Here is a 23,404-nt window from a genome sequence, read left to right on the forward strand (position 1 = left end):
TTACTGTTCCTTGTTCTACTTCTTTAAATGAGAAAATCTATTGTTGTATGTAAATGTGTCAACTTTTTTACATACTGTGAATAAATTGTTTGGTTTGTGAATATATTTAAGAATAACAATAATCAAAATAGTTAATTTTTATATTGTGGCAGTAGGTTTTATTTCAGGTGTTTTTAAAATAGTGTTATCATTTTACGGTTTTATAAAGTTTGATTAAAGAATAGTATTTCAGGTGTAGTAGATAATTTATAGGGACTATGTCTAGTTATATTAAGTTCAAGTGATGCATTTTAATCTAACATCTTGTTTCTTCTCAGTCTGCAAGACTTGTATTGTCCAGCACTTTGAAGATAGCAATGATTGTCCAAGGTGTGGCAACCAGGTTCATGAGACAAACCCATTAGAAATGTTGAGGTATGTCAATATATTTTTAGTTCCTCTAACTTAAATAATTATATAAGCTCTTAATAATTTTTATTATGCATCATAATATTTGTTGGTGCCTTGACTCAGTTAATGTAGGCTTTGATTTTCATTTTAAAGCATTTTATTTCAATTTATTTTATTAAGAAATGAAAAATAAGGCTGTGCATATTAAATATTTAAGAAATATATTTCCAAATTAAAAATTACAACTTTATCTCAGGATCTCAGGGTTACTTTAGTTGCAGTTATTTTTAGTATTTTATTATTCTACACAGTACTCTCTATTTGTTGAGCTACATGGTAGTGGGAAGAGGGCAGAATTAATAGGGATACTAATCTTGGGACTCTTAATTTTTCAATCAACTTTATTTTTTTTTATTTTATTTTTAAACTTTACAATATTGTATTGGTTTTGCCAAATATTGAAATGAATCTGCCACAGGTATACATGTGTTCCCCATCCTGAACCCTCCTCCCTCCTCCCTCCCCATACCATCCCTCTGGGTCATCCCAGTGCACCAGCCCCAAGCATCCCAAGTTCATCGCAGCACTGTTTATAATAGCCAGGACATGGAAGCAACCTAGATGTCCATCAGCAGATGAATGGATAAGAAAGCTGTGGTACATATACACAATGGAGTATTACTCAGCCATTAAAAAGAATACATTTGAATCAGTTCTAATGAGGTAGATGAAACTGGAGCCTATTATACAGAGTGAAGTAAGCCAGAAAGAAAAACACCAATACAGTATACTAACGCATATATATGGAATTGAGAAAGATAACCCTGTATATGAGAAAAACACCAATACAGTATACTAACGCATATATATGAAATTTAGAAATAACCCTGTATACGAGACAGCAAAAGAGACACTGATGTATAGAACAGTCTTATAGACTCTGTGGGAGAGGGAGAGGGTGGGAAGATTAGGGAGAATGACATTGAAACATGTATAATATCATGTATGAAACGAGTCGCCAGTCCAGGTTCGATGCAGGGACTCTTAATTTTTAAAAATTTATCATATATTCTAAAAGTGTATATATATGTAAAACCAAAAGGAATTTTTAAAATGACTACCCTTTTCTTAATGGTATAATCATTATACCAAATAAATAGTAATAATATAAAGAAGTGTAGTCATATATTTTTAAAGTTAGAAGTGCTATATAAGGTCCTAATCCAAACCAAACCTCATTTCAAGATTACAGATGGAACTTTATAGGAGTGACACTGCACTGCCAGGTCCACCAAACTCAAATGTCACTCCAGCCGCAAACCAACTGAACGCATTTTTCTTCCCACAGTTCGTACCATAGTAAAGAGCCCTCATGAACGTTCGTCTCTGTGTAGTGTTTGCCATCATTCTGTAAATCTGGATTTTCAGGTCTTATATCTTAGACTTTTTTCTATTTTAGTGTCTATAGTTGGAGTAATTTGTCTATAAGTAAATGTCTGCTCCATTGGTTTTCAAAGTTCGGTCCCTACACCATTACTATCTTAATAGAAATGACAGTTTTGGGGCCCCCACCTCAGACCCTCTGAATCAGCAACTCTAAGAAGTGCTGCAAGTGAGGGACATGGCAGGGGGAAGGGAGGCAGTGAATGGCGGACAGATGCTAGTTCTAAATAAAATGGTGAGGATAGGCCTCATTGAGAAGGTGGGATCTGAGCACAGGATCACTGTCTTTCTGAGGGAACAGCCACATGTAGATCTGGGGGGAGTATGCCTGTTCCAGGTCAGGAGGGCACCTGCAGCTTGTCTGAGGAACAGCATGGGCAGGGATCAGGAGCTCAGAGCAACTAGAGCATGAGACAAGGAAGACTAAGTAAGGAGAGAGCAGGTTTGGGGCTGGTAGATCTGGAATTTAGGCTTCCCTGGTGGCTCAGCTGGTAAAGAATCCCCTTGCAATGTGGGAGACCTGGGTTCAATCCCTGGATTGGGAAGATCCCCTGGAGAAGGGAAAGGCTACACATTCCAGCATTCTGGCCTGGAGAATTCCGTGGACTGTATAGGACTGAGCAACTTTGACTTTCACAGATGGGGAGTTTGGATTTGGGCATGTTGAGTCTATTAATCATTTCAGAGAAGAGGGGAGTCGGCTGGTGAATATACAAGTCTGTGACTTGAGAGAGCTCTCTCTGGGGTTAAAAATCTGGTGGTCTTCAGTGTGCAGACAGTATTTAAAACCGTGGGACAAGAGAGGAGCACGTAAGGGCATGAGTGCAGAGAGAAGTGTGGAGGACCGAGGATGGGTCCCTGGAACATTCTAAAGTTGACGGATCAGGAAGAGGGGGAGTAACCAGCAAAGGAAACTGAAAAGGCACAGTCAGTATAAGAGAGGGAAGCTTCCAGAGTGTGTGGCCTAGAAGCCAAGCAAAGGTGCGGGCGTGCTGGACTGTGATGTTGTAAGGTGAAGACCGAGAGTTGGCGGTTGGATTTAACAGTTGGAGGTCAGCAGCCTTGACAGAAGCACTTTCTGTGGAACTGTGAGGCGAAACCTAACTGGATTGTTACAAGAGAGAAGGGGAGGCACAAGAGTTAGAAACAGCGAGTATCAACAGCTTTTTTCAAGTTTTGCCACTAATGGGGGCAAAGATATGGGGTGGTCACTGTTCAAAGAAGTGCAGTCAAGAGGGCTTTTATTTTGTTGTGCTGTGGGAGCAGTACTGACATGTTTGAAAGGAATAATCCAAGAAAGAGCAAAGAGATAATAATAGGAGAGTGGGGGAGAGGGGACATTGCTGAAGCAGGGTTCTTGGGAGGGAAGAGGGTGTGGCGTGTAACAGTTGAAGAGATTGGCTTCATGGGGAAGCATCAGCAGACCCTCTGCAGCAGCAGGTGGGAGGGCAGCGTGCAGATGCCACGGGTCGATGCGGTGCTCAGATTCTGTAGACGTTTGTGTCTCACTGAGCAGAAGATGTTTTATCAGCCAGGAGTAGGGTGGAAAAGGGATGTAGGGGTTGGAGGAGAGGGAAAATGTGTTGTGCAGGAAAGTAAGAGAATACATGAACTGGGGAAGTACAGTATGAGTCCTGGAAATCCCGAAGGCACATCTGGGTTGTAGTTGTGAATTTGAAGGGGTGTGGTTGTGTGTTTTTCCAGCCCAATGGCTACCAGCACAAGTTAACAGAGAGTGGGGTTTAACTAGTGTTGTGGTTATACCAAATAATTTGAGCAGGTGAGGGGGGGACAAGGGAATCAAAGGTACACGCAAGGTGTGGCTTTAATGATGACTGACTGAGAAGTAAATTCTAAACTGGATGAGGAGGGCAGAGAGCACATGAAATTGGCGAGGGATGATGCATATTACAGGGACAGAAATGAAACTGGTTGATTCCTGATCTGTTTGTATATGAGTGAGTGAGTGAAAGTCACTCAGTCCTGTCTGACTCTCTGTGACCCCATGGACTATATAGCCCATGGAACTCTCTAGGCCAGACTACTGGAGTGGGTAGCCATTCCCTTCTCCAGAGAATCTTTCCAACCCAGGGATCGAACCCAGGTCTCCTGCACTGCAGGCTGATTCTTTACCAGCTGAGCCACAGGGGAAGGCCAGGGATACTGAAGTGGGTAAGATCCAATCAGTCCATCCTAAAGGAAATCAGTCCTGAATGTTCATTGGAAGGACTGATGTTGAAGCTGAAACTCCAATACTTTGGCCACCTGCTGCAAAGAGCTGACTCATTTGAAAAGACCCTTACGCTGGGAAAGATTGAAGGCAGGAGGAGAAGGGGACGACAGAGGATGAGATGGTTGGATGGCATCATGGACTCAATGGACATGAGTTTGAGTAAACTCCAGTGATGGACACGGAGGCCTGGCATGCTGCAGTCCATGGGGTTGCAAAGAGTCAGACACAACAGAGCAACTGAACTGAACTGAACTGAGCCTATCCCTTCTCCAGAGGATCTTCCTGACCCAGGAATCAAGCCAGGGTCTCCTGCATTGCAGGAAGATTCTTTACCAACTGAGCTATCAGGGAAGCCCCTGTTTGTACATAGTAAGAAGATATTATGTTAGAGAATTGGCAAATGGGTATGTAGAAATTGACGAAAAGTAAATAGTTACTATACTCCAGGGAAAGAAAAAAGTTGAACGAGGGGATATCTTTAATCAGAGTACACTTTAAATATTTATATAATCATAATCATGTAAACATTCATTGTTAAACACAAAAATGGCAGTAAAACTATCAGGAAGAGGAGAGTTAGGAGAATGTATGTTGGGAGGACAGGGGCATGGAGGGATGATATCAAGAGAGCTAAAACCTTATCTCCCACAGAAGGAGGTGAGAAGAATCTAGACAGTAAAAAAGGAATGGCTTTGTTTTTTCTCTATCTATAATATATATAGAAATATGAAAGTAAATGCTAATATAAACAGCTTGGATTTGAAAGTGGTTGTACCTGGGGTTGTAGGAATCAGGAATAGGAAGGATGGGGCAAGAAAATGTGATATTTTAATATAACATTTAAGGTTGGGGGAAGTTTGATTTGTAAATTATGTGTTAATATATGTATTACACTGATAAAGCAAACATTAAGAGAAATAATACTTCTTTTAAATACTGCAGCTGTTAAATAGACTGGGAAAACTGTGAATGAGTTAGTATGTGTGTCCTGAAGAATCAGGTGACATTGGTTCGACTGGAGAGTAGGACTGGAAAAGGGTATTTGAGCCAGGATGAAGAGCGTGAGGGAGAAAAGCAGGTTGGAAAAGGCAGGGCATCCTTAGGGATGACTGCCTAAGCCACTTGGCTCGAGAACAGTGACAGGGGAGCAGCACCACTTGCAGTTTGTAGGTTGGACTCAAGTTCTAAGAACACTCTAAGCCAGGTGTTGGGAAGAAATTAGTTCTTGAGCAGGCAAGTCACGATCAGATTAGTGCTTAAGAAAAATTCGTTATGAACATGTCAAGGTTAAAGAGAATGTCTCTGGGCTGTCCTCTAAGTAGGGTGCTAGTTGAGGGAACAGAAGGATGGGAAGTGTGAAGAGACTGGGTGGGAGAAATACCGAGAAGGGGGCTTGATGAGTCAACATGTGAAGCAAGAGACAGGTGGGTGACGATAATGCTTGCATTTTGAGCCTATTTGGGACTGATATGGTATCATTTCTGCATTTAACTTTAAGAAAGTAAGGCAGGTTTTCAGAGATATTCTGTTGAAGGAGAAGACATAATCTTGACATAGATGAACAAAAAGGAGGGGCTTGAGATACTCGGCATCTGTTGGAAATATGGAACTTGAGCTTCACAGAGAGATGGAGGGGTGTGTGTGTGTGATCAGCCTGTATGTTAGTTTTGAAGTCACAAAAGTGGATGAGATCCTCAGGAAGTATGTAGAAAAGGTCACAGAGTACAGAGAGCAGAGCAAAGGAGAATCCTCGGAGGCAGCAGTAGTTGGAAAAAGAAAAATATCTAGAGAACAAAGAAAGTCAATAGGAAAAAAGAAAAATCGAGAACAGAAGTTTTCAAAGAGGCATCACCAGGCAGCACAAACTGCTGCAGAGCATGAGGAGAAAAATGATTTTAAAAGTAATTAAAAAATTTTAAATTTTAACTCTAAAATTTCTTTTAAAATCTATTCAATAATGGAAGTTATTGATGATTTGGGAAGGTCTGTCAAGTAAGAGAAGCAAAAAATATATGACAGAAATAATGTTGGTTATGCTTTCAGAGTTTTCCAGTTGGAAGAAGAGGTTGAGAATCTGCTAACAGCTTGAGAAGACGATAGGTTAAGCCAGGATTGGGGGGGTAGTTTAGATGTGAGAAAAGTGTCCATGTTTATTGTCAGAGAAGGGTATTGCAGTTGAGCAGGAGGAATATGAGAGGGAGGCATGCTGTAGGAGCAAGAGGGCAAGATGAGGAAGTGAAGCCATGGAGAGGAGGAGTTATGCTCAGATCCAGGAGGGAAAAGAGACAAAAGCAATGGCAAGATAGTGGGGTTGTTTTTTTTTTTTTTTTTTGGCCATGCTGATGTTTGGCATTAAAAGACACTCCCTTGGAAGAAAAGTTATAACCAACCTAGATAGCATATTCAAAAGCAGAGACATTACTTTGCCAACAAAGGTCCATGTAGTCAAGGCTATGGTTTTTCCTGTGGTCATGTATGGATGTGAGAGTTGGACTGTGAAGAAGGCTGAGCACCGAAGAATTGATGTTTTTGAACTGTGGTGTTGGAGAAGACTCTTGAGAGTCCCTTGGACTGCAAGGAGATCCAACCAGTCCATTCTAAGGGAGATTAGTCCTGGGTGTTCATTGGAAGGACTGATGCTAAAGCTGAAACCTCAATACTTTGACCACCTGATGTGAAGAGTTGATTCATTGGAAAAGACTCTGATGCTGGGAGGGATTGGGAGCAGGAGGAGAAGGGGATGACAGAGGATGAGATGGCTGGATGGCATCACCGACTCAATGGACATGAGTTTGAGTGAACTCCGGGAGTTGGTGATGGACAGGGAGGCCTGGCGTGCTGCGATTCAAGGGGTCGCAAAGAGTCGGACACGACTGAGCGACTGAACTGAACTGATGTTTGGCATGCGGGATCTTACTTCCCCAACCAGGGATTGAACCTGCACCCCCTGCAGTGGAAGGGTGGAGTCCTAACCACTGGACCACAAGGGAAGTCCCCAATATTAGGTTTTTTTATCCAGGAAAAAATGGTCTCAATTTCTCAGAATGGAGATTTTCTTTCTCTACCAGAGTTGTCGTAGAGATTTTGAAAGTGGCTGGATCAGCTATTGGTGTATAACAGACCACACCTAAATTTCATGCTGAAAACAACACTAAAAGCATTTTTGATTCCTCACAGTTCTGTGTGGTTCACAGATCCAGGTGGGCCTGCTGGTCTTGGCTGGGCTCACTTAGGTGACTGCAGTCAGAGGCTGGTGGGTCACTGCTGATCCTGGCTGGGTTCTGTCCTGTTGGGTTGGGCTGCCCATGAACTGGTCTGAGATGGCCTTACCAGGGCAGCTTGGCTCTGAAGGACATGGTGTCTCATCCTCCAGACTTGTTCTTATGGTGGCAGGGATCCAGGAAAGTGCATCAAAGCACATGAAATGCCTCAGGCTTGGGCTCAGAGCTCAGCAGTGTCTCTTGTGCCACATTCTCTGGCCTGAGTATGTTTCAAGGCTGGCCCATATTCTCAGGGTGGAGGAAAAGACTCCCTCCCTTAATCACAGTCCTGTTCAGAGTGGGTAGATTATAGAGAGAACTGGAGACGGGACCATTTTTATAATCTGTCTGCTCCTGGGACAGGCTGGAAATAAATGTGTTCCACCTACAGAGTAGTTGGGTGTGGTGCTTGTGCTAAAACCATATGTTCTATATTTTGTAATCTATGTGAGATGCAAATCTTAATTTACATACTGGATTTTAATGTCTTTATTGTTAGTATATTCTCTTTTTTCCTCTTTGGAAGGTTGGATAACACACTAGAGGAAATTATATTTAAGTTGGTTCCTGGACTACGAGAACGTAAGTTACTCTTGAATTCTTGCAGATTTTTTGTTTTGTAAAATCACCATTTCTGTTAAAGATTTCATGATTGTTTCTATTATTTTTATACTTTTTTTCTTTTAAATTAGAAGAACTTGAGCGTGAGTCTGAATTTTGGAAGAAAAATAAGCCTCAAGAAAATGGACAAGGTGACTTTTTTTTTTTTTTTACTTCCATCTGTTGGAATTTCTTAGCTTTTTGTAGCTGTGGTGAACTCGTCTCTCTCTCCAAGCTCAAATTTCTCCTGTACAATAATATTGTGTACCCCTTTATATTATGAACTTTTCTGTGATTATGAACTTTTAATATAGAATCATGAGATTTTGTGTAAATGCATGTAAAATCTGAATCAGTCCAATTGAAGGTAATTGGAAATAGAGGAAACTGGGAAGATAAAAAGGAGATAAAACAGAAAAGTGACCACTAATTATAGCAGTATTAGCTAAAGAGCTACAGGAAACTGAAGAAATGGCCATAGCCTGCAACTGAACAGTGAGGGGTTTATGGTTGTATCTATTTTATTTTGTATATTTAATAGGAGAAGGGACTTGAATGTAGCTGAAAGCCAGAGTGGAGGATCTTGCTATGCTCTGATAACCTGGAATGAACTTTTCATAGATAGAGTTCCAATAATACAAATTTATGTATTCTGAGATTTGAAAAATATTTCTAGGTACTTCTGGGAACTTTCCCCATCACACATGTTAAGTGTTCAGATTTGCCTTTTAGGTCCCAGGAGACTGAGCAGTGAGTAATTTTTAATAATTAAGGAAACTGGCAGACATTACTGGGTAGAGAAAAGGCTTTGCTTTTAGTATGTATATAATCACATAAAAGGAAAGAAAATACAACATATATGAAATTATAAGGAAGAAGCATCCTTTTGTTTTGTCATTTAATATGAGATTTGTTTCAGGATGGCCTGAACACCACTGAAGTTTGTCAAGGATTGTATGTGTTTTCTGGGCTCATTCTTCTAGAGAGCTCGGTCTTCCACCTCTGGTTTTCCCATAAGATTCGCAGGATTGTCGATTACATACATATCATTGAAATGGCTTTCTCTTTTCATATGAAAAATGGGCATCAGAGTTGGGTTTTTTTCTTTTTTTAGTTCAGCTGAACTGTGCAGGACTAGCTTCCTAAAGCAGGGAAAGTTTGAGAATAATTTTGAATGGAATAAGGTAGCGAGGGATTATTTTTAATCTATAATTAAAACACTGAAATGGGCAAAGAAGCCAAGCCTGGCAAAAAAAAGACTTAATTAAAGGCTTATTTTACCCAGATGTAAACTGCAATTTATACAGTAGTGCCATAGTAAAAAAATATAAGTAAAATTGACTGAATGTTCCAGTTTTTAACTATGTTTTCAAGACAGCAGGAGCCAGGGCTTGTCATCAGAAGCTGTGTGGTCAGGTTAGTCCACGACTCTGCGGCTTACAGATGCACCAGTGAAGGACCGCAGCCTGAGCTGTGTTTCTCTCCTTTCCCCCCATATTTCTGTCTTTTAAAAATAGTTTTAACATATTTGGTCTTTAGTTTGGGTGGAGGATTTGGACCTTTTCTTGGAGCTGGAGCTTGGTCCATAGAAGGCAGTTCCTAAAAAGGCAGAAGAGAACACCCCCCTCTCCTGTACAACATATCTGTGATGCTTTTACTACAGTCATTACAGAGGCGCTAACTCATCTTTCTTTTTTTAATCTAACTGGTCTGTGTTTTTTTCCCTGGGCTTTTCTATACTGTAATGCTTGACTGGCTCATTCTTTCAAGTTTCAGCTTACATTTCATCTGGAAATCTCCCCTGAATCTTTGCTTCACCGCAGAGTTTGGGTTTGTTACCACCTCTGTTATATGTGCCCACTTGGCCTATCTTACCTCTTACATCAGAGTCTATCGACTTCTCCGTCTGTTTTCCTTACTTGCCCGAACCTCCTTTTATACCCTGACACCGTAAGAGTGGGGATGACCTCATAGTTTCAATGTTGTTCCCTCAGGCTTAGTCTAACAGAATTAAAGGCACTCAATAAACAAATGAATCATTAAATATATGTGCATTATATGTAGCCTGCTGGCATTTCATAGGTTAAATACATTTGATTATAGTATGAAATATTCTCAGATTTCTTTGATGGTGTTTTAATATGTTAGTTACATACATGTTAAAAAAGCTAATTCATTCTACTCGTTATTTCACTAGCTAATTAATTTTGAACTTAAATATTTTAGTTTTACTAAATATTTAGTTTAGTTGGTTTTAAACTTTGAATAAATGTAGAATTTGGAAGCATTTTTTTCTTTGATCAAAAGCACTTTATTATGTATATACAAACTTGAAATTCTAATTACATATGTTAACTGAACTTTTTAAATGATGTAGTTTAAAAAAAACATTTCATTTCTTTAAACAACATATGTTCAAAATTATTAATTTATCAAATATATATTGTTGTGTTGTTTAGTCACTAAGTTGTGTCTGACTCTTTGTGACCCCCTGGACTGTAGCCCGCCAGGCTCCTCTGTCCATGGAACATCCCGTCAATTTCTAAGTGGTCTAATCACTAATGGCTGTCATTTTGTGACCAAATATAGTTAGTCCTAAATCTTTCATTTGGGTGTCCTAGTGAGTCCAGAATTTGTAAGCTCTGCTAATGAGTCACTTAATGGTTTTTTAAAAATATTTCCATTATTGAGTTGGTTGGAACATTTTAAAGGTACTAAAATTTTCAGTTATTCTTCATCAAGAACTGTTAAGAAATGTTTTTTAAATTTGATTTTTGTTCTCATGGTTAGTGTATTGTTGCTTAACTATAAAATCTGAGTTATATCTAACTTGGGTTTGTTTAAATTACACAGATGATATGTCAAAAGTTGACAAACCTAAAGTAGATGAAGAAGGTGATGAAAATCAAGATGATAAGGACTATCACAGAAGTGACCCACAAATCGCTATATGTCTGGATTGTTTACGGAATAACGGACAATCAGGGGACAACGTAGTAAAGGTGATTGGACAACTACAGTGGTTTCTTTATAATCATTTTATAGTAAATCTTCTATAACTTGTTGATAGATTTTCCTAGTGTCTCAGAATGTTTGCTTTCAAAGTTCTTATTAACATAAACAAATAGAACGTCACTTTCTGATACTCCCTTGCCTGCAAATTGCCAAGCAGTTGCTTGCTTCAGGCTCCTTCCTGATTTCTAACCCTCAAAACTGAACCGTCCTGGGTCAATGCCACCACCTAGTGGCCAGTGTGGAGAATCACACCTCTATTTCTCCTTCCATCTCCTTTTATACCTTTGTTGGGAGTTCATATACATACACTATTTTTCCCTTTTTAAGTGTGGTCACCAACTCAGACTCGGGTCATTTCGTGACACACAGCATCTTCAACCTTTTTATTCATCCTCTTTTAGTTTTCTCTTTTGTTTCTCTCTTTTTATTTGCAACTCAAAAAGCTATCCACGTCATGGCTAATACGTTTTATGAACAATATAGTTGGTTTAGATGGATGTCATAAAGTACCTGTGAACTTTTCCTTAACTTCCTCTGTGTGATCTGTAAGCCAGTGAGCTGAATTTCTCAATGCTGATTAAGTTTTCCCAGCATCTTACAAAAAGAAATACGTATTAGCATAACGATTCAGTGAATATTACCGACTATGTGGACATGAGCAAAGATGTAAATAGTAAATTTTTTCACTCAGGGATCTTTGGTTAGGTCTTACTCATACAAACAGGTATAATAAAATAAGATAATAGATTTAATTAAGAGAGATTGGCTGGACAAGACATGTAAAAGAGCACAGCAGTGGTTGGAGAAGTGGCCTCCGTTCCCGTCCATCCTTCCGGGCCTGCCTGCCAGCATCTCATGCTCTACTGCAGCACCCTTTCCTGTTGTCAGCCTTCTTTGCACACGAATTTTTAATGATCTTACATTTTTCTCTTATTCTCAGTCATTTCTGTAATCCCCTTTGGGGGAGGTTCTTAATGGAGATTATGAGCATCCCTTAGCTCTCTAATATATACAGTTATTATCTTGTAGTGAAAATTCAGTCAATCAAAAGGTGGAGTATCTCTTCATAAATAAATGAGGAGTCTACTTCTCTGCAGGATTTCTAGTATGAAAGTTACAAATTATTGAATTTCAGATTCATCTGAAAAATTAACTACCCCCTGCCTTGATACTGTTTGGCATCTTTGACACCTCACAATTCCAGTTGAGCTTTTATCTTTTCACTCTTTCCTTTATAGATTTTTCTCCATTCTTGTGCCTTCCTTCTTAAAACAACTTTCACAGCTTACCTGACTTGTACTGTGCTTTCCTGAGTCTCACCTTTTCCCTCCGGCCACTCCTCTACTGTCTACTGACGACTTCTTCCTGTCTTCTGCTTGGTATATGTGAGTGTAGGCTACTATCTAGCCCCCGCTCAGTTATTCTTTCTCTGTCGTCATCCTAGGAGGTCACTTCTACTTTTTGTGACTTCCAACTATGCAAAGAAATTTTTAAATCACCCTTTCCAAACCTGTCATCACTTCCAAGTATTATATCTCTAACTACTTTTAGTATCCTAACTAGGAGTTTCACTAATACATAAAACTTCACATATTAAAAGACAAATTCACTATACTGTACTTTCACCTAACTTTACTCCAAACATGCAGTTTCCCTTATCACTACCATCTTTTAACCAATCATAGAAATTCAAATTCTTACATTTTTGACCTTCTCTCGCTTCCCTTCAACCAGTCATAAGTCCTGCAAAATTTCCTCGGTCTAATAAATGCGGCTGACATTATATCTAGATTTTTAAAAGTAGTCTGAAGTGTTTCCTGCATGCTTGATCTCTTTTATTATCCAGGGCTGGGGCTGCAGCCTTAGTGTGTGCAAGCAGTTATAGCCACTATCAGGGTCAAGTAGTAAGTATTTTAGCTTCTGTGGGCTATATGGGCTTTGTTGCAGCTACTCAGCTGAAAGCAGCCATGGATGGTAGTGAACAAACTGCCCTTGCTGTGTTCCAATTAAACTTCACTTATGAGAATAGGTGGACAGCCGAATTTGGCTTGAGGGCCATGGCCATGGTTCGCCACCTTCTAGAATCAAGTCTTGACTCTTTCTGTTAGCATTCAAGGTCTTTCATTAAAACCCCTGTGGTTGTAAGTTTATTTCCCATAATTCCTGGCAGAGAATCATCAAAATATGGTTCTTGTCGTTTATCTGTGAGCACCAACATAAAGTTTGGCTCCCATGTATCTGACAAAGAATTTGCATCCAGAGTGTATAAAGGCTTATATTAAGAATGTTTAAATCTCCTAAGACTTTGAACAATCCTTCCATTTTGGCATGTTCTTCTCTCTTCTCACCACTGTCCAAGACTTCTGTCAAGATTCAAGAGACATATATATTTTGTGATTTTTTTTTTCCCCACCTTGGTGAATCCCTTCTGAAATTGACTTGTATTTATCACTCAATTAGGGCTTACTTTGCTATTGATTAAATCAGTATTTGGTTCTAAAGGTACCAGGCACTAATGCTGTCTTTTATCTTTTTTGGCATGTGTCTTATCCTTGAGACTGGATTATATATTGCATAAAGGCAGAAAAATTATTCCTAGGTTCCTTTATAGCCTTCTCAACCATCTCATTCCTCTGCAGTAGGATGAGATTCTCAGTAATGTATTGTTTATATAGTACACCTACTGCAGTTCAAACGTCGAAGTCAGGAGCAAGAACGCAGTGAAACTATTAGAATAAGGACCTCCAAAAATTTGCTCCTGCATAAAATCAGTTAAAAAGCTGGCAAAAGTTTTCATAATCGACTTTTTCAGAAATCTGATAGTTAACCAAAGGCTAAAACCCTTGCAGAAACCAATGGAGAAAAAAATGTCTGACTCTTGGTAAGAATAATTTTAACTTGCCTTAGTCCCATCCTCTACTCTCAGCTCTGAAACATCCTGGTAAAAATCACAGCCCACTATGCTACTGCAGCTTCTCAAACACCAAAGGACAGAAGGAGGTGGATCTCTTTCAAAGCCTAATTGCCAAATAATTATAATTTGTCTGATGGATCCTAGAATACTGTACTTAAAAGATTGTCTATATTAGACCTGACTGGACGCTTGCCTAATGGATAAAACCTTCTCCGTGGACTAGGGAGGAGCAGGAGGAGGAAACTAAATACAAATAAATGTTGTTGTAACTGCATGACTGCCTGAAGTATAAATAACATTTGGGGCAAAAAGTAGACTTAGCCAAAAAGCTTAAAAGGAAAAACTAGAGAATGAGAATGGCACCCCACTCCAGTACTCTTGCCTGGAAAACCCCATGGATGAAGAAGCCTGGTGGGCTGCAGTCCATGGGGTTGCTAAGAGTTGGACACGACTGAGCGGCTTCACTTTCACTTTTCACTTTCATGCATTGGAGAAGGAAATGGCAACCCACTCCAGTGTTCTTGCCTGGAGAATCTGGGGACGGCAGGGCCTAGTGGGCTGCCATCTATGGGGTCGCACAGAGTCGGACACGACTGAAGCGACTTAGCAGCAGCAGAGAATGAGATGTCTACAGATATCAAAATACATAGCAGCTTTGAGAAACTCAAAAATATTCATAGGAATCTAGAAGGACACGTATATACACAGGATTGTGTAGATGCTCAGAAAAGACGTTCAGTTCAGTCACTCAGTCGTGTCCGACTCTTTGCGACCCTCTGAATCGCAGCATGCCAGGCCTCCCTGTCCATCACCAACTCCTGGAGTTCACTCAGACTCACATCCATCGAGTCAGTGATGCCATCCAGCCATCTCATCCTCTGTCGTCCCCTTCTCCTCCTGCCCCCAGTCCCTCCCAGCATCAGAGTCTTTTCCAATGAGTCAACTCTTCTCATGAGGTGGCCAAAGTACTGGAGTTTCATCTTTAGCATCATTCCTTCCAAAGAAATCCCAGGGCTGATCTCCTTCACAGGCCCTAAACGCTCACCTTTGGCTGACATCGAGGTTCTGCACAAGCCAGAAGTGAAGACCAAGGTAGAGTTGTCAACAGCTTGGTTAAGTGTTAGAGGTATGCCCCAAAACTCATACAGAGTCCTTCAGCAAAGACTGGAAAAACTGACTGGTTCCAAGGAAATCTCTGTTCAGTTGTTAGCTGACCATACATGCTGTAAAGAATACAGACTTTGCAGAATTAGTTTTAAAAGGTCATTAAATAATGACAGGAATCCCTGAGGAACAGGCAGGAATTTGATTTCCAGTGTTACCACATTAAAATGTTCAGTTTTCAACAAAAAATTGTGAGATAAAATGGAAAGTATAGCCCATATATAGGAAAAGCAGCAAATGTGGTGTCAGTATAACATTTCTATGGAGAGAATGCATAATTGTTACATTTTTATTTCCAAAGTACTTACACATCAAATATTAAATAATCCAAGCTGGAATTTTGTTAGCAATTGATGTCAGACCTTATTGGATTAAAAATTCCAAAAAACAAGCTTTTGCCTAGTTTTAAAACCTTTATCTTCTGAGGTCTCTGTACTTACTAGTAATTTTGAAAAGATTATGAGTGATGACACCAGGTCGTTTCTACGGGTTCTTTTATCATTAGACTTCCCCGCAGATGAAAATAACTTAAAGGGTCTTCTGGTACCCTCACATTATTCTCTGACTTAACTGGGACCTATGCAACACGCTAACAAGTCTGCACAGGCTGTTTAGAAACCTTGATGAGGCCGAGCTGACGTGAGCAGACAGCAGAACGTCCGTGTGCGTCGTCCGTCGCTCTGTTCTCGCGCTGTTGGGAACATCAGTCTTCTCATTCGAAGCGGGCCAAGTGCCTCTTGCTTTGGATGTGACTTTCGGCTTGTTTTCTTCTTAATGGATACTTAACCATCCGAATTGTGATCAGGAGTCATTTGTAAATAGATTAGTTTCTGTTGGTCTTTGCTGGGAAATATATTTTGCTAGGAATGTATTTCGGCTGGATACTTCCACTTTCTGACTTCATGAATTAAGGAACGTCTCCAAATTGTTGACCAAATTTCCTAAGCATAAGTAGCAGTAACACTTTATATCTTTTAAAGATTCAATTGCTTGGTTTTGTTTTTGTTTGAATATTGATAACTGTTAAGATTTGGGGATATAATTTTCTTTCACAAATTGGTTTAGGTTTACCGTGTCTACAGCCTCATTTGTGGCGTTCATTCTAGATTGGTACTTATATTTTATTGATGTTTAAGCTTAATGAGTGGATTAGTACTGCTAAGGAAATGAGAAAACCAAAGCATAATAAAATATTTTCATTAATAATCTTTATTTCCTTTAGGGTTTAATGAAGAAATTCATTCGGTGTTCTACACGTGTAACTGTGGGAACTATTAAAAAATTTCTAAGTTTAAAACTAAAACTTCCAAGTTCTTATGAGGTAAGTTAATAATCTAATCGTGATTATTTTGATAATTCTAATCTGAAGGAGAATTCTAACAAAAGAAAGTAAAAATTAAGAATACATATAATTTTGTGGAAACTTTGGTTATTTTCATGTTAAAATTTTAATTTTTGGATGTACACACATTCTATTTGTATAATCTGTATTTTTGAATTTAATGTCCTGAGTAGAACATGATACTTACAAATTTAACAGTTTATAATTAGAGGAGATATTTACCATTAAGTACTCTTGAAATAAATATCCCAGCTAAAACGGATAGTTTTTTTTTTAATGGCTGCATGCTTTATGGTGTGTTCATTTTTTCAGTCTGAGACCTTTCCAACCTATTTTAACATTCTTTAAAGACTTCTTTTTCAGAATGTAAAACATTGTTGTTTTATGAAAAGGGATTTTGCAATTGATATTCATTTAGTTCTGTAGTATGCAAAAGTGATACATTGTTTAACCCTCGGTAACACCAGCATACTGTGTCTACATAAATGTAGCATACTAGTTTCTGTACAGGAGACGTCAGTTGCCCTGATGTTGAACACAGCACAGCCTGTAATGTGTGCCCTGTTTCAAGAATGTTTATCATCCTAAAGCTATAATGAGGGAACATGGCTACCATTTCTCACGTGCGCAAATACAGTCTTGCAAGTTGTATTAATTTCCTCTTCCTCCCTTCTGAGTTCCACTGCTGCTGCTAAGTCACTTCAGTCGTGTCCGACTCTGTGTGACCCCATAGACCGCAGCCCACCGGGCTCCCCCGTCCCTGGGATTCTCCGGGCAAGAACACTCAGTGGGGTGCCATTGCCTTCTCCAATGCATGAAAGTGAAAAGTGAAAGTGAAGTCGCTCAGTCATGAACGACTCTTCGTGACCCCATGGACTGCAGCCCACCAGGCTCCTCCATCCATGGGATTTTCCAGGCAAGAGTACTGGAGTGGGGTGCCATCGCCTTCTCCGAGTTCCACTAGTAGCACCTAAAAAACCTTTAAGACCAAGGCTAGATTCCTATATAAGCAAAGGCACCAAAGGCTACATGGCTGTTTGGGGCTTATGTACAGTGGTATTCATACGAACAATCATGGCAGAAAGAAAGTAGGATTTAAACACAGGCAGTACCAGGTAGTAAGTCTGTATTTTGAGGAAACCTCTGAACCTGAACTTATTTTAAAATGTCTTACAAATGACTAATTAATTTATGGATTAAGGATTAATTCTTATATGTTTGGTCCTACAAATGTAAAAAAAATTTCCAGAGATAGCAACTTTTACATTGGGGAAAAATTGTGAACATTAATCAAAGCCATATGTACTTGATAAAAAGTAAAAGATAAAAACAACTTATAAATAGAAGCACAGTGAAATAGAAAATGAAACTTTATAATTTGGTTTTGCTCTTGATTCTCTTCTTGCAGAATACCACTTGCAGTTTTATTTCCTTACTTTCAGGTGTGACTCACTGAGTTATTTTCTAGCTTTCAGGAAGTTATTAGAGCTGAGAGAACTGTTACTCTCTGCAGTCCTGCTGCTGGCCCTTGCTACACTTCTTTATAGAAAAGGATGGATGGGGAAGAGACTGACTCCACAGACAGCTTTTTTCCTATCCCAATGCTAAGAACTTTATGTATGATTTTAGTAGTATTTACTCTCCCCCCCACCTTATCTTGCTGCCCTACAAGTACGCCAGTAATTTAATGAAATACCTAACAGCTGGAGCTTCTATAACAGTATTGGTAATTCAGGCAGGATGGTTTGTTTGGTTTTTAAATGACAATAATAGAAACAGTATACCTGATTGTAATTGCATCCTAAGTAAACCCCTTTACCTCTTTGCTTATGGATTTTACAGTCAAGATAAAATAAAACTATCTGCTTTGTCTTTTAAAAATAAAGTGGTTTCTGGGAAACATTATGTGGGTCCGTTTATGCCACCGTAAGTCATCAAAAAAGCAATAAATTTAGCATCAACTAGTACAATTGGAACTACACTCATTTTATACATAAAGTTCAAAACTCTAGTCTGTGTTTAAATAGTTCATTAAAACCCTTAAAAAGTTCCTTTGGGTTTTTCTGTAAGATGTAAGAAAAACCTGAGAGAACTTTGTAGCCAACCCAATATTATGCAAATCACCAACCAAGCAAAGCAGAAAGCGAGAGCCCTGGGAGATTCAGGCTTGTGGTCTGGGCCTTACTGTTCTGTCAACTTGAATGCCTCCTCAAAGGCCCCCAAATCACACATCCACAGCCATTCATTTACCCTCTGCAGATGCAAACTAATGAAAGCAGCTCCTTCAAATGAGAGACGAACCCATAAGGTAAACGTCCCAGGAGGAACTGTGAGGTCTCCACTTCCTTCTCATGCAGTAAGAGGCGGTCACAGAAATATGTCTAAAACCTCAGCGGCTGCACAGAGACGAAGGAAGTTCACATTGCATTTCAGATTTATGTGCTGAGCTTGAGATAGAGGTGTGTGGGGCAGGACAGACAGTGGTTCGTGTTACTTACGTATGAATTGTTAATACCTACGAGGTGAGCCTTTGTTTTTAATAGAAAGATCCAGTGTTCTCCTCAAATAATGGATACTACTTCTATTTAGATATAACTATTTGAATCTTATTTGAACTTTGAAAAAAATGTGTAAAACTCGTATGAATTGAGAGTTACTTATGTTAATGGATCTGTAACTATTCTTTTTAAAGTTGGATGTGCTGTGCAATGGTGAAATTATGGGGAAGGATCATACTATGGAGTTCATCTACATGACAAGATGGCGACTAAGAGGCGAAAACGTAAATTGCTTTTATATTTACCTATGTGTATAATTAGTTTTTTATCATTATGTTAATCAAATTTAACAGTTACTGAGACACTTTAAAAAAAAAACTAGGGAAAGAGAAGAAACGGGTTCCTCAGTGACTGCATGATAGCTGATCCCAAGTATAAGACCCAGGTCTGTGTTACATGTGGTTTTGTTATGTTTAAGGTGAGTTTAAAACACTGATCTCAATATGTTCAGAACTCGACTCAGAGTGGAGGAGATGGCACTTAAATTTTTTTTGAACCCCAATAAAATATGGAAACTTCTAAGTTCTGCCCTGACTAGTGTGTTTAATGGTTAAGATATTTTTGTGTGTGGTAGAGAGGACAGGTAGGGTAGAATCTAGATACTCTTTTTTTCAGGTACCTCCTTTACATTGAAAATATGAGATTGGACCGAAGGGTAAGTGAGTTTGCAGTGGTTTCTGATACCAGATTTAGATTATTGTGCCTGAGGCCCCAGGAGATATGAGAGAAATGATTAAAAGAAGAAACCCAAGAACATTTTTTAAAACCCCAAAGGAGCTGGTATTTTGAACTATATCTTTGATCAGGGTTAATGTGAACGTTCTAGTGTATCTTACCTGAGTTATACGTAACATCGATACTAGGGACATCTGAAGGGGTAGGAATTGCAAGGCTAATTTGTAGCAATAAGAAATACAGTAGTAATTATAAAAACACAAAATGAAGAACTGTAGCCTCACACAATTTCAGTGGTTCAAAAATATACTTATATTGAAGGTAAACATTTGTGGAGCTGTTTTTTTTCCAGAATAACTGTCTTGATATGACACAATAATAAAATGAAGCATGTAACTTCTTAGGTAGAACTTTTTTCAATTTGCATCCCACTGGGGTGATGACACCTTCCTTGTGAGGCTGAGTTCTCATGACCAGGAGGAATAAATTACGTTCTAGTCCTGCCACCAACTGGTTGTGTGCCTTGAGGAACTCATGAAACCTCTCTAGGGCTCCTTTTTATTTTTTTCCTAATTGTCTTTGTATTTGGTAAATTAATGCTTGCCTTTCTATGACATTTTATATATTTTTAAATGGTTGTACGTATATCACCCTCATTAATTCTTTCCAACCAAAATGTTCCAGGGACCCAGTGCAGACTGTAAGGGTAGTCAGTTCTCACTTGACCAGCCCTCCTGGGGCTAAATGTTGTGATATTACACACAATAGTAATACCGTATAGGTATAATTTTAGCTTTCTTTGATCATGGGACACTTCAGTACGTGTCAGTGCTTGAAATCATCGTTATAAATAGGTTTGCCTTCAGGTTAGAGAGATGTAACTAGTCATCCATGGCAGGACCTCTCCTGGCACTCACTCGTCCTTCTCGAGGTCCCTTCCCAAAGGTCACTCACACTGCCAGTTATTCTAATGGCAGAGCTTGAAAGAGCTAATTCATAGAAATTGTCATTAATAGAGTGTATTCAGTCTTTACTACAAGTATGTGTCTGATTACACATTTCTGAATAGTTTAAATCCCCTGCTTGTGTAAGGCATATTTTATTAAAAATTGGTTCCAAAAAATGGTTTTAGTATCCTAAGATTTTTATTCAGGTAAAAACTAAATCAACAAATAGGAAAAAAAATACCACACTTGATATTTGGTACAGCAGTAAGTAGCCTGTTTCATTTTTTTAGCATGACAACTCTGTTTTTTGTTTGTCCTCCTCTAAACCCGTCTCCCTCAGCTTCACAGTCTCAGCAACTCCAAGATGAGTAGTTCATTTTTCTGGTTTCTCAGACCAAAATCCCTGAAGTCTGTCCTGATTAGTTTCTCCATCCTTAGCAAATTCTTTGAACTCTGCCATCAAAATACAAATCCAGTTGCATCTTATCAGGTCCTCATTCTGGTCCAAGCCGCCATCACTCTTCTCCAGAATTTCTGTGAGAGTCTCTTGCCTGGGCTGCAGGCTTCTGCTCTGGCTGCCACCCGTGCCTCCTTCCATCTTCACCTCGCACAGCAGCAAATTAGAACATGTTTCCGTGCTCGAAAGTCTCCAGTAGCATCTAATGCCATTTAGATACAAGCTGCAGCCCTTCCAAGGACCCGTATAGGGCGGACCCCACGCAGGTTTTCCTCGTCTTTCACCTCGCCCTTTGCTCCTGCCCTCTGGCTTCAGCGGCCTCTGTGTTTTGTTTCCTCTGACGTGCCAGGCTTGCCCTTGCTTCCCCCGTATCTGCCTCCCTTGTTCCCGTTACCCCTTCAGAGAGCTGTGCTTCTGCGTCACCCGTCTGACGCTCTTAATCCCCTTCCTTGCCCCCCCGTTTTCCGTAGTACGCCTCTTAGTATGTTTATTGTTTGCTCCCAGGGCAGCTGTAATCTGAGGGCAGGGTGATTATTTGTTCACTCTGAGTCTCCAGCACCTAAAGCAGTGCCTCGTAGAGATACTCAGTATTTGTTAGAAGAGTAAATTGAATGAACGTTGTGTCTCTTATAAGGTAATGGTTATGCAGATACAGCCTAAAGGTCATTTTGTTCTGTTTCCCATTCGTTTTCTGTTAAATTTTGCTCATGTTCCAATTAATTATGAGGTTTCATAATTGATAAACTCTGACAGTTGGGGTGAATGTACAAATTAGCAATAAAACAATTTTCTCTTGATTAAGCCCCTTCAAGCATATGTATTGCAGTCACGTTGCTTCCCATCTCTGCCCTTCACTGCCAGCAAGACACCAGCCTGAAAAGCTCACATTACTCTACCTACTGGCATTGCTAACTGGCTTTGTCTTGGGCTGGGATTGGTGTTATTTCCTAAACTAATGACCAATTTATGGTTCTTTCACTTCTTGTACTTTTTTCTATTAAACATTTTAATCTACCCGGGACTTGTTCATTTACACATACATCTACAGTGAGGCTAAGACTCTCAATTTATTCTAAGAAATTTTTTTGGCAGAAATACAATTTATTGAATGATTCACGATTTGCGCCTCATTGTTTCGAGATGTCACCGTTGCTCTGCATATGTATCTAGACGTATGTGTACACATATCCGTTTATGTTTCTGGACATTGTTTTGTCCTTCTGAGCAGGACTTATCCTACACCAGCATTTCACATTATAGCTTTTATAAAAATCTGATCACATGACATCTCTACCTAAAACTCTTCAGTTATCCATTTTCTTTGGGATATACTTAAATAAAGTTCAAATTAAGGAAACTAGTTGGGCCTTCTATGTTACTTTATGATGTCTACCAGTATTTGTTAGGTCAAAGCTCTTTATTATTATTTTCTTAATTGTATTGGCTGGTTTTCCCCATTTATGTAGGTGAGCTTGAGAATGGGATTGTGATTGGCAGTGAATTAAACTTCTGCGTTGACTGGACTGGCGTTTGCAGTCTTGTATTCAGTTTGGTGCTGTGGGGTGCTCTCTAAAGTTCTGCAGTCCTCTTCTGTCTGAGTAAAGTCTGTGGTTTTCTTCCCTTTTCATGTTGGACATCACCTCTGACCTTCTGGGCCTTTGGCAAGGTGACCCCATATTCACATCACCTCTTCCCCATGTCCTCTTGCTAGACTCCTGTGAGAATCTCTGGCAGTCGATTTGCCTCCACTCCTCAAGAGCAGGACATCTCTGCCTGTACCACGCAGCATCTGGGCCCCTCCCCACCTCTGTCCTGGGGCCGGTCCATTTCAGGCTCAGCCTGTTTACTGTCTTCTCTGCTCTTTCTGGATCCATGTCTTCATCATGTTGTGTTTTTGAAAGACTTTTATCTTTCGGAATTGCATATCTGGTCAGATTTAGCTAAGTCCTAGAAATTTTTTAGTTCATAACAATATTTGTGCCTCAAGATCAGTGTTCCTCTTCTGCTTATTAGTGGGAGAAAATGGACCTTTTCTTTAAAACTGTTGCTTCTCAAACTTGGAAGCAAATCACAAAACACCTGGGGATGTTGGTAAAATACAGATTCTGATTCAGTAGTTCTAGATTGAAGACAAAAATTCTGCATTTCTAAAAGCTTCCAGGGGATGCCTGTGCATCTCATCTTTGGACCATCCTTTCAGAAGTGTGTCCCACTTCTGACACATGTTTTGGGCTTCCCTGGTGGCTCAGACGGTAAAGAATCTACCTGTGATGTGGGAGATCTGGGTAAGATCCCTGGGTTGGGAAGATCCCCTGGAGAAGGGACTGGCTACCCACTCCAGTAATTCTTGCCTGGAAAATTCCGTGGACAGAGGAGCCTGGTGGGCTATAGTCCATAGGGTCACAC

At 39.6% G+C, this 23,404-nt stretch overlaps 1 protein-coding gene across 8 annotated transcripts in view; it reads left to right on the top strand.

The window, feature by feature from the left end:
* The window catches only part of PCGF5 (polycomb group ring finger 5), a 122,562-nt gene that overhangs the window by 85,912 nt on the left and 13,246 nt on the right, over positions 1-23,404 (top strand). For 7 of the 8 annotated variants that reach the window (XM_061402782.1, XM_061402781.1, XM_061402786.1 and 4 more), the window contains exons 3-8: positions 318-414; positions 7,853-7,908; positions 8,019-8,078; positions 10,780-10,928; positions 16,242-16,340; positions 19,054-19,143. In XM_061402782.1, coding sequence (XP_061258766.1) covers positions 318-414; positions 7,853-7,908; positions 8,019-8,078; positions 10,780-10,928; positions 16,242-16,340; positions 19,054-19,143 — 551 coding nt within the window. The remainder of the gene's footprint in view (positions 1-317; positions 415-7,852; positions 7,909-8,018; positions 8,079-10,779; positions 10,929-16,241; positions 16,341-19,053; positions 19,144-23,404) is intronic. The other variant, XM_061402783.1, reaches the window with a different exon arrangement.

Source organism: Bos javanicus, chromosome 26 (assembly GCF_032452875.1).
Source record: "Bos javanicus breed banteng chromosome 26, ARS-OSU_banteng_1.0, whole genome shotgun sequence".
NCBI classification, from domain to species: domain Eukaryota; kingdom Metazoa; phylum Chordata; class Mammalia; order Artiodactyla; family Bovidae; genus Bos; species Bos javanicus.